The sequence below is a fragment of the Physeter macrocephalus genome, chromosome 6 (genome assembly GCF_002837175.3).
Source record: "Physeter macrocephalus isolate SW-GA chromosome 6, ASM283717v5, whole genome shotgun sequence".
Lineage (NCBI taxonomy): Eukaryota > Metazoa > Chordata > Mammalia > Artiodactyla > Physeteridae > Physeter > Physeter macrocephalus.
In genome coordinates, this window is record NC_041219.1 from 59,944,069 (window position 1) to 59,956,592 (window position 12,524).

General features: G+C 37.8%; 1 protein-coding gene across 1 annotated transcript; it reads left to right on the forward strand.

The window, feature by feature from the left end:
• On the forward strand, nt 1–12,524 carry LOC102978500 (C-type lectin domain containing 9A). Its single transcript, XM_055085468.1, is given in 7 exon segments — nt 1–118; nt 1,842–1,922; nt 6,787–6,933; nt 8,997–9,125; nt 9,128–9,144; nt 10,282–10,403; nt 11,068–12,524. Coding segments are annotated over 7 exon segments (720 nt in total). The 5' UTR covers nt 1–27; the 3' UTR covers nt 11,201–12,524.

The following is a 12,524-nucleotide window of genomic DNA, read 5'->3' on the forward strand; positions in this document are numbered from 1 at the left end:
CCCCTTACCTATCAAAGCACCTCAGACATGCAGGAGGAAGAAACATACACCTCTCTTCAGTGGGATGATACAACACCAAACCCTTACCAGAAACATCTGTCTTCCACCAAAAATTCAGGCAACCAGTTCTACTTATTTAGACCAAGACCTTGTGGTTTATGGGTTTTCTTTTTTCCTGTTCTATGATGAGCCCAAGGTGATTTTTCTAATCTGAGATAACCCACTTAAGAGTATTATAATATGCATAATATGATAATTTTAAAAATGAAATGAAGTGGAGGAGGAGTAAGTAAAAGTGAAAAAGGAAAAGAGAAATGGACTTGACAAATATGTATTACACTGGTTCTCTCTCTCTCTCTCTCTCTCTCTCTCTCTCTCCCTCACTGGAAAGACAAAGAATTCCTGGATTTGGAAAATAAGTGAAAGAAATCATATATTTTGTGTAATTTTAGTTCCCACGTAAAAACACCCTGCACATTATCTGATAAATACTAAGAAGTAAAAGAGAAAACGTAGGTTGAAAAAACTGGCAAACACTCATCAGCCTGGATCAGTTCTGTCTTTATAATTTAATATTCGTATTAGTCTCCTATTGTTTAGGTAATATATTACCACAGACTTAGGGGCTTAATACAACACAAATTAATTTTCTTATAGTTTTAGAGATCAGAAGTCCAAAATGGGTTCCACTGGGCTGAAACCGAGGTGTCATGGGGCTACCTTCCCTAGAGAGGCTCTAGGGGGCAACCTATGCCCTGTCTTCTCCAGTTTCTAGAGCTGCATTTCTTGCTTTCCTTAGCTTGTGGCTCCTTTTCCATCTTCAAAAGACAGTAGCACATTTTCAAATGTCTCTCTGCTTCCTCCATCATATGGCAGTCTGTCCCACTAATCTAAATCTCACTTATAAGTGCCCAGATAAAACAGGATAATCTCCCCATCCCAAGATCCTTAATTTAATTATACCTTTAAAATCTCCTTTTCCATGTAAGGTAACACTTACTGGTTCCAGACATTAGGACATAGGCATTTCGGGCAAAGCTATTATTCAGCCTACGACATTATCCAAAGATAAATTTTATACATTTTTCTGTAACTAGCATTAAGAATATAACAAATCACACATTCATTTTCCCTTCCTGAATAGTTGCAAAATTACCTTAAAAAATTGTCCTCAGGGCTTCCCTGGTGGCGCAGTGGTTGCGAGTCTGCCTGCCGATGCAGGGTACACGGGTTCGTGCCCCGGTCCGGGAGGATCCCACGTGCCGCGGAGCGGCTGGGCCCGTGAGCCGTGGCCACTGAGCCTGCGCGTCCGGAGCCTGTGCTCCGCAACGGGAGAGGCCACAACAGTCAAGAGGCCCGCGTACCGCAAAAAAAAAAAAAAAAAAAATTGTCCTCCTCCAAAATCGTACGTTTAAAGGGAAATACCTTTGAACCAATCATGCTCAAGTGACACTGACAAGAGATGAGGAGATTGGAGACAGCCTCTTTGCTCTCAAAAACTAAAGCCTGCTGCCCGGCTTGCCATCATCTCTAAAAGATTGTTGGAAGAGAATACATCTAACTAGTTACTAAGTTTGTGGTGTTACGTAAGGATAAGAGAAGTATATTATTAAAACTGTTCAATTTGGCATTTTTCCAAATCCAGTGTATTCCAAGTTATGACTTGCATTTCGAAGAGTTTGAGTTCACCTTTTCCTGTTACACAGTTACAAGGCCTCGGTGATTCTCTAGGAGGAATGTCTAATGTTACCTCCTTAGTTTACTCAGTGTAGTCCTATCCTGACCCACCTCTTTCCTCTACTTTCTCTAATTCAATTTCATTGTCTCTATTCCTTGTTTAGGAACATGGTGTCTTGTGACGGGGGTTTTATGTATCTTCCGCATAGGCTCATTAGCAACCGCCATTTTCTTGGGTGTCAAGTGTAAGTACAAAAGGATATCTTCAAAATAATCTATAGATAGGTTACATACTTCATGTAGTGTTATATACAATTATATGTATGTATGTTGGAACTGGAACTTCATAATTTATAAATGGATAAACAAATCAATTAGAAACATCTAAATGACATAAATGATATAAAATAACGGCTTCCTTATTTAAGTTATGGGACATTTATTTGATATAACTCTCTAAGCACTCAGATGCTAATGGTAACTTTTAATGTTCCATTGCATATTGTTTAACTCAAATCTAATACCATAGGTCTGTTTGGGGAAAATGATGCAAATAATTGCTTATATCATGATTCAATTTATGAATCATGTTAGTATGCCAAAGTTTGCAATTTGTAAGTTTTCAGTATAAGCTCTTCCTTTTCTAATATTCATTTGTTCTAAATTTGACTTATACGACTATTATAATATGAGTTTTTCACTTTATATTTGATGAGGTACCATTTAGTATGTTTAAGGTAAATGTGAGAACTTTGTTTGAGCCAATATTTAACCACATTTTTTTATTCCTTTTAGTCCAAACTGGAGACATGTTTCTATATCTAGCAAATGAATTTTTTATAAAATGTAACAATTACAGAACTGCAGGTTCCAGAAACAGGACTAAGACCCTTTATTATCACTCATGCTAGCACTAATATGCTTAGCAAGACAGAGATGAAGGTTATTGTCTGGATAATTCTTATTTCTTGTATGCCTTGGCAAATCATTTTTCTGTCTAGGAGGAATTAGCTGGCAAAGGAGAAGTAGGAGTTCTGAAATGAAGAAGAGAAGAGTACAAGGTTTGCTTCCACAAAGTACAGGAAACTTGACCTTGTTCATGTTAGGTATGATCTTATTTTCCTGGTGGTTCAGAGAGGAATGTTTTAATAATTTCTAGGCTCTCAAGAAGTAATTGTTACCTTGTCTATCTCCTCAAATAAAATTTCACAGCCCAGCATAAATGTCAGAACTTCCCTTATCTCACCCTATCCTCCCTCTGTACTTTATTAAAATACACATAAATATAAATATATATACTACATATAATATACTATTTATATTTATATATATAATGCTAGTCCATTTTTAAAAGAAATTCACAATTAAATATCTGTTTATCAAACATGTATACAGGAAGCAGATTTGCAGAGTTGGAAGAGAACTACCATAAAAGTCAATTAACATATAATAAGCCAGTTTTTTCTGTAAAAACTGGGGACTCTTAATGAAATATTGCCAAGTTCCCTTCTAACTGAAAGAATACATATTTAAGTGATATTGCAAATATCAAAAGATATGGTTCAGGTATCAATTCTGTATAACAAATTTCAGTGTTATTTTATAAATATTAACTACTTGGGGTAAAAGGATGAAAGAAATTTGAAGTACAGAAAACAGTTTCAATTTAAAGCAAAATAACTGAAGGTGCAACATCTTGAAACAATATTGTCAAGTGAATGGAATGTAGAATTTGTTTTATACATAAAAATAAATCTATAGTCTCCAATCATCAGTTATTATATAGCCAAAAAGCACATAGTACATACTAAGGATGTTGATAAAATCACACTGTACATTTTGTGTGTGTGTGTGTGTGTGTGTGTGTGTGTGTGTGTGTGTGGTATGCGGGCCTCCCTCCGTTGCGGCCTCTCCCGTTGCGGAGCACAGGCTCCGGACGCGCAGGCTCAGCGGCCATGGCTCACGGGCCCAGCCCCTCCGCGGCATGTGGGATCCTCCCGGACCGGGGCGCGAACCCGGTTCCCCTGCATCGGCAGGCGGACGCGCAACCACTGCGCCACCAGGGAAGCCCCCACACTGTACATTTTTATGTCCTCGAAAATCTTGCTCTCTGATGGGCACATAATTTTGTTTTCTTCTCTGTCTAGTTTATGAAATCTGTTAAGATCAACCATGACAATCATGTTCTTAACAAACTCTGGGTTATCTTAAACTGAATGAATTAATTTTGATCTAGAAATCCCACTTCTGGAAAGTTGTTTTCTCTTCTGTCTAGTTGAAATAATCTGTTAAGATCAACCATGACAATCATGTTCTTAAACTCTGGGTTATCTTAAACTGAATGAATTAATTTTGATCTAGAAATCCCACTTCTGGAAAGTTTTCCTATTGATAAACCTGCACATGTAGCAATAGGAAGAAAAAAAAAAGATTGAAAAAAATGCAATTGCCTATCAGTAAGGGACCACTTAATTAAAAAATGATACATCCACACTGTGGGATACCAAGAAGCAAGAGGAAGGAGGAGAAGGAGGAAATGGAGATGAAGGTGGAGGAGGGGGAGAGGGAGGAGGGGCAGGGGAAGGCATTAAAGGAAGGATGTGTATTACAAAAGTGTCTGGAAGGACCAGGTTCCAACAGGCACCTCTTCCTCTCCATGTGAGTGTCCTTTCACGACACAATTTCTCTCTTGGATCAGGAACCACCGATGTGTACACAAGACACCTTGGTACTTGGGAGCCCAAAATGAAGTCTTGCTTGGGAATTTATGTCTTGCTGACCACCTGACATATTCCTGAGAGGTAACTAGCCTCAACAGCAGAGCCTTCTCAGGGTCTCTTTGTAACCAGGGACAAATCGTCAATCATATGTCATCACTAAACAATGTTGACAAGATAGTATAATGTGGCCCCCCAAATCCTCATACCCATGATAACAAAGCTACACTATTAATTTGTATGTTTCATGCCTTGTCCGGAGATCAGTGTCATGTAGGAATTTTAAAAACACTGCTCAGGCTGATTCCAGGCCAGCCCGAATTAATTCTCACGGCACAGTAAGGGCCACATATATAAGACTAGAAACCCAATGAACAAAATTACAAAGGATATAATTATACACTTCATTGAAAAGAAGATACAGCTGACCTTTATTTATACATGTGTGAAAAGAGTTTCAACATCAAACATAAAAAGATAATGCAAATTCAAATGAAACTGAGATAACATTTGTATGAGATAATAGAAGATATACATTAGTGTCTCTCCCCTCTACTCTGCTGTGACAAGACCACTAGGAGCATCTCTTGTCCTAATATTTGGTCTTTGACCCTTTCCCTGACACAGGGCTCCTGAAACGCTTGTCAATTCCTAAGCGATAAGAACACTAGGAGCATCTTTTGTTCTAATGAGGTGACCCTGGGTGAGCTCCTGTATGGGGGCTGGCCACCAGCAAGACCACACCATGATTAGAAGCTTGGAATTATCAGCTCCACGCCCCAGCCTCCAGAGAGGGGAGAGGAGCTGGAAATGGCATTAACAATTGATCATGCATGGGACTTCCCTGGTGGCATAGTGGTTAAGAATCCGCCTGCTAATGCAGGGGACACGGGTTCGAGCCCTGGTCTGGGAAGATCCCACATGCCACGAAGCAACTAAGCCCGTGTGCCACAACTACTGAGCCTGCACTCTAGAGACCGCGAGCCACAACTACTGAAGCCCGCGTGCCTAGAGCCCATGCTCCGCAACAAGAGAAGCCACCGCCATGAGAAGCCTGCGCACCGCAACGAAGAGTAGCCCCCGCTCGCCGCAACTAGAGAAAGCCCGCGCGCAGCAACGAAGACCCAACGCAGCCAAAAATAAATAAATAAAATAAATAAATTTATAAAAAAGAAAAGCAAAAACAATTGATCATGCCTATGTGAGGAAGCCTCCATAAAATCCCAATAGTGTGGAGTCAGAGAACTTCCAGGTTGGTGAACACATCCACACTGGGAGGGTGACACACCCAACTCCAGCTCCATGGGGACAGAAGCTCTTGAGCTCGGGACCCTCCCAGACCTCTCCCAATGTATCTCTTGACCTGATTGTTCATCTGTACCCTTTATCATACCCTTTAAAAAACTGGTAACTCATTTTCCTTATCAGCGAGCTGCCTTCGCAAATTAATTGAACCCGGGAGGGAATCATGGGAACCTCCAATTTGTAGCCAAATCAAACAGAAGTTGTGGAAACGCGGGGACCTACTACTTGCATTGGCATCTGAAGGGGGGAGCAGTCTTTGGGACTGAGCCCTTGACCTGTGGGATTGTTACTTTCTTCAAGAAGATAGTGTCAGATTGAATTAAATTATAGGACACTGAGCTGGTGTTGTGGAGAAGGGTGAGGGTGGTAGTGGTGGGGAAACCATACGTTTGGTGACCAGAAGTGTCAGAAAAGTCAAGGTGATTCACAGGAGAAAGGCTTATAGAAGGAAAAACTGAGTCTTTCCAATACAATTTGCATCGGCACACATGGAAGGTAATTTGGAAATATCTAATACAATTTAAATGAACAAAACTTTGACCCATCAACGTATCTTACAAATATACTTACACATGCGTGAAATTATGTATAACTAAGATTCTTTATTACAGTACTTCAGTAATATCAAAAGATTACAAATAGTCTAAAATAGAGAATTATTAAAATAAATCATGACATATCCATACAGTAGAATGCTATATAACAAAAGAATGAAAAAGCTCTTTATGTACTAACACAGTATTATGTCCAAAATATATTTTAAGTGTTAAAATAAAAAGTGAAAAACCATGTAAAAAGATTGTTACCATTTGTGTAAAGGGGAAGGAGTGGATTTTATATTCATCTGCATGCAAAATTCAAAATATCTCTGGAAGAATAAAAAAGAAATTGGCAAACCTGACTACTTTGGGAGACTGGAATTGGGTGAATAAGGAAACAAGAATGGCAAAGAGCCTTTTTGCTGTGCATTCTTTGTAGGTTTTAATCACAAATATAATCAGTAATGTGTAGTTCTCTTTAGTCTATGTTGAAGGTTTACTTTGTTATATGTCAGTATTTTATCAGGAATGGTTGTTATTGTTTGAAGTGTTCCAGGGGTCCACTACTGCAATGAAGCAGCAAGAAAAACTCATCCAACAGGACAGAGTACGGCTCAACTTCACACAGTGGAAGAGAAACCATGGCCTGCAGATGAAATATTGCCAAATGTTGATGCAGAAGTCTTTCAGTTCAGGTAATTGACACAAAATCAGTTTCCACTGCATGGATACACATGTATACACCAATTCCTCAAAACAACAACAACAAAAAACCAGTGACATACCTTTTATTCTTTGTAAAATTATAGTCAGGATTTCATAATAGGAGAGACATACTTTTGATCTACTCTTCAGTTCAATCTCATATATATACATATATATATATATATATATCAATAGTATGTGGAAAATACTGAGGTTCCAAGAAATACAGATAAGGAAAATATACAGTCAAATGTCAAAATGGAATGTGTGAGATTAGTAGGTAAGATTAAACAAAAAAAGCAACATATTATGTTTTATCCAATCATTCAAATTTACGTGTTATCTTTAATTAGAGCTCCAAATGCCTCAATTTATTTAGTTTAGATCTTGCTTTAGATTCAAATTTAGATATCTCTCGAAGCAGAAAATTCATTTTGAAAATCAGGGTACTTACAAAAATTATAACAATGCAGGGTTCAGCTCATTTTTAAAAATTCTATTAAGTGACTTTGGTTTTATCTTTTTCATCCCTTACAAGCATTTTAAACCTGTCTATTTCTACTTGTTAATAGTGTGTCGAGTACTCTATGGTTACTTAACTAGTGTTTAATAATACTAATACATAGAATTTAGAGAATTAACTTCCCTGTAGTGGATATCATCCTAGTAATTGTCAATAAAAGAGGTCAAAAACCTACCATAGGGCTTCCCTGGTGGCGCAGTGGTTGAGAGACCGCCTGCCGATGCAGGGGACACGGGTTCGTGCCCCGGTCCGGGAGGATCCCGCGTGCCGCGGAGCGGCTGGGCCCGTGAGCCGTGGCCGCTGAGCCTGCGCGTCCGGAGCCTGTGCTCCATGGTGGGAGGGGCCGCAGCCGTGAGAGGCTCGCGTAACGCAAAAAAAAAAAAAAAACAAAAAAAAAACAAAAACCTACCATAGCTCCTTCTAATTGAAATTTATTCAAGTAAATGTTTAAAAAACATCAATGTTTTTAAATATAACAGACTACTGAAAGCATGAGTTAGGCCCACCTCTGAGCCATCAACCTTAAATCAGTGACGATATCCATTTTGGAGACTTACAAATCCAGCATGTTCTCAACCTTTCAACTGCCACTTCAACACTACTTATGCTATGACTTTAACAATATTCAGGATACTGATTAGAGTGTATTTCAAAGGATATTGAAGAGCCTTAACTAACTTGACATCTGTGCCATGGAAACTGATAATGAACTATTTTTGACCTTAAGTAGAAGGCTTTTCTCTAATAACTAGTGTTCTGGCAGAGTCAGTGTCTTTCCCTCTATAAAACTGTGCCAGAAACACTTGGTCAAATTTCTGCTCTTTGGTTCCCCTTTTATACATTTGAGCATCCTTCTTTTGTGAATGCATTCTTAACACAGGTTCTGTAAAACTGGTTAAACACTGTGGCTTACTTCTTAGTTATATCGAAGTCCTAAAATAAACGTATTAGTCACTTGTGTTTTTGTTCACTTTTCCTCAGCCACAAATTTTAAAATCATTCCTCAAGGTGCATTGTTTGTTCTCTCCATTCTGTGCGAAAAATTTTCATGTTTAACTCTCAAAATTTAAACATCGACTTGAGGCTTATTGTGCTACTCACCTAAATAATTGGGAATGTACTTATTATTATGCTCGGTACATTCTCAATTAAATTGGGCCAATAAGATTAAAAGACATGAAACAATGAGCAAACAAATGAAGATTATAAATGATGTAAAGTTAAAAGGAGGAAAGATTTCTAAAAATAGAATAATCAGATCAACTATTATAGAGGAGGAACAATTTGGGAATAGATAGTCTCAAATTAATTTTATCTTAAACGAATTCTTAGACACCTACTGCACTTGGAAATAATTGTATAAATCTTACTGTATTCAGCCTCAAAGCAGCTGAAATTAGTTAAGTACTGCATCATATGAACCATTGGGTTCAAGAGTCTAGCTTTACTGGGAGTGACACAAGGGTTCTTTTGAGAAGATATGCTACTAATATTTTTACAATAACTTTAATAAAATGTTTATATTTGAAGCCCGTAACTGCAGCCCTTGTCCAGACAACTGGATTCTCAATGGAGAAAGTTGTTACCATGTCTTTGAAAACTGGACAATTTGGTGCACCAGAAGAGAGGATTGTTTGAAGGAGGGATCTAAGCTTCTACAAATAGCAAAGAAGAAATGGTAAACACTGTTTTATGGTTTCACATCATTCTGAAAATACCGTATTACCCATTAAAAGAAAAGACTGGTTCTCATAGACAAAATTCCTTGATACTCTATAACAATGGTAGATTTGTTGAAAAAAGGGTTTAACACACAAAGTAAGAATTAGCATGGCTTATTTTCCTTTTAACTGGAGAAACAAAAAACGAGATGGTTATTCAAAAATCAAGGAGAATATGTTAGTTCTATGTCCTTTGTTAATCAAAAAGGGGAAAGGGTAAGAGAAATACCGTTTTGTAACATGGTAACCCACTCCAAGACATGCATACATTATAAGTGTATGTATGTTTTAAATGTCTTATTTTCAATGCTGTAGGGAAGTATAATAAGCTATAACAATTTTGTAATTATCAAGAAAAGTAGAAATTTAAAAAGTGAGGTGATGTCATGAAATGGAGAGATTTATTAAAATAAGCATTGGCTAAATGAAAAGTTTAATTGACCTTAAATCTAGTTTACTAACATCTTAACGAGCAAACAGTAAGATGTTTCCCTGAAATCATTCTACCCATAAATTATGTGCGAAGTAGAAGACATAGTTACACATTTCTGAATTTATTAAAAATGTATGCCTACTATATACAGTAACTAGTCAAAGTTCATTTTTGCAAGAGTAATAGTAGAACAATTTGTTAAGGCTATGTAATAAACCAAGGCAACTTGGACTAACTTATTACAATTATGGGTTCACACTATTTTTTCTGTGCAAATTTAGTGACAAAAGTTAGAAATATTTCTTCTCACAAAATATGCCTACAGTTAAGTTGCTTCTGGAATCTTCTAAACTATTTCTCACATTGAAATATCCTGGGAAAGTCATATACTACATGCCAAATTCTGAATCTGTTAAAACTGTTTTGATACCAGATGCCTAATTTTTCCATAGTTCTTAACACCACATTGATCATTTAGCAATAGGGAAAAAGGTGTCCTTTCTTTTAAAAATCCTCTCTCTCTCTCTTTCCAGCTCTCAAATTCTAATTACTTCTGAGGAAAGAAAATACCACACTTTATATTTCATGGTAATTTATTGGGGTTTTTCTGGTAGTACCCGCCCCCATCCTCGGTTCACTGTCCAAGGCTTGTTTCTTATAGGACTTTATCACTGGCAGCCTGAGAAAGATCAAAAGAAACTATGATTACTGGGTGGGACTGTCTCAGGATGGGTCCAGCCAACCCTGGCTTTGGCAAGATGGCTCCTCTCCTTCCCCTGATCTGTAAGTCTCTGAGGGAAACATTCCAAGAAGAATTAGACACAGGAGGGAAATCAAAAGTTCATTTTATTTTATACCTTACATTTCCTCCAGAAGACATAACCAGCATGTTAATTTCACAGGTTTCTGATTGGAATCAAAGCCAAGATAATTTAAGAATGGCTACATGACTTCTAAATTTTCTCCCTCTCAGCCCCACTGCCGTTACACTGTAGCACATTCACATGAAAATTTGAGTCTGAATGAACAATATTATGTGATTATCAAGTACATTTCCTTTGTATCATTTAAAGGCTAGAGTGCTAAGGGCAAGAGACTATAGTAATTATTAGGCAATTTCCATAGTAAGCTTTCAGAAAGAACTGGGGAGGCTGGTCAGCAGTGCCTTGGTATTTTGAGAATTAAGAATCAGAAAAGAGATTCCAAATTAGAGCCTATCCTTTTGTATTCAAGCTTTTTTTTTTTTTTAAATGCTGCTTGTTGAAGTAATATTTACATACTTTACTGAGAGAAAATAGTTCTCTTATTGAAGAAGAAGAGCAAAACTACCGCAAGAGGGTGACAGATTAGAACAAAAAGAAAAGCTGTGCATCTCTCATTTTATTGCCCAGAGGACATTTCCATAAGCCCAACACCCAACCTCAGATACACTGACTTGCGTCTCCAGGTCACCAATACAGGGACCCCAATCAACTAACCAGGTCTGTGGATACCTCAGAAACAACGGCCTTTCTTCGGCTAACTGCAGCATTTGGAAATATTTCATCTGTGAGAAATACGCATTAAGATCTTCTACCTGAAAGAAATTTTGCTTGAAGTGATTTTGCTCCATTACGGTAATACCTGCAACAGATCATTGGAAAACCTGTAACAATGAGTTTAAGAGCCAGCGCAGAAGTAAACCAGTGCAAGCGTTGTGAAACCAGCTACCTGAGACACAAAACCTATCTTGCATTTGCACTTGGTAATATCTCTCAACATTTTCCAGATGTTCCTTTGACATTGTTCAAATTAATTACCAAGAATAAAATTGGTTTAGAGCAACAGAGGACAAAACCCTAAAGAGTGGAAAACAAGCTGAAGAAAAATCATTTCTATTTGTCATTTTTTTCTTCCTCTCTCTCTCTCTCTCTCTCTCTTTTTAATTTAGAGTGACTGTGAACTCCACAGAAAAATCTATAAGTCACTGGGGAGATGATGCAGTTTTAGCTGACTGATACTCTTTTTAATAAATAAATAAATGTGATCTTTTAAACTCACTGTTTGCCAGATCTTTCTGTGCATTTGCTGGGTTTCCAAATGGAAACCAGCATTATGTTATGTTATTGGACCAGTAGGATGGGAGGACAGAGATATGGATTTTCAAATTGGAAGGAAGACAGGCTGCTCTCTGCTGCCTGTAAGACGATACCATTTTTAGGACTGCAGAATTCTGCTGGAGAGATGAACAACCAGAGCTACACGTAAGTGGAAGGAATAGTCAGGCTGCCAATATCAGCGTGTCTCCAGTAAAGAAGAGCTGCGAGCTTCCTTCCTCCCCTCACTGACCATCCCCACCACTCGCAAATCAAAACACTCATGATATGGATCCTCAAGGTTAACACTCCAGCACTTTGAACTACATCTCTCTGTGCCTCAACGTCCTCCTTGAAAAACGATAATAGAACTTGCTTCAAAATATTGTTTGAGAACTAAATTATTAATATATGTAAACTTGCTGACAACTCTATCTGTTCTTGCTCTGGTTACCTGGAGCATCAGTCATCTCTAGGCATCAACCTCATTTCTGTATTCCAGATAAAAATGACCCCTTTACTGCTCATGTTATAAGAATATTGAGAAGATAAAGTTTATGGGTAAATTGTCACCATGTATCTGGAGAGAATATCTGTCTTAAAGCCAATAAATCTATAGACAATCTCTGTCCTAGGTCTGCGGACTCCTTGAAGCATGGACTAGCTTGTTCCCCACCAACAATGGATGTGAAAGTGTCTTATGACTTACAGAAAGGAAAATTTCACTAATTATTATTACATTACTTTTCTACCACTTACCTACCATCCCTAGAACAACACCTTACCATTCAGCAGATTCTCATCAAATATATATTAAATTCAATATAAT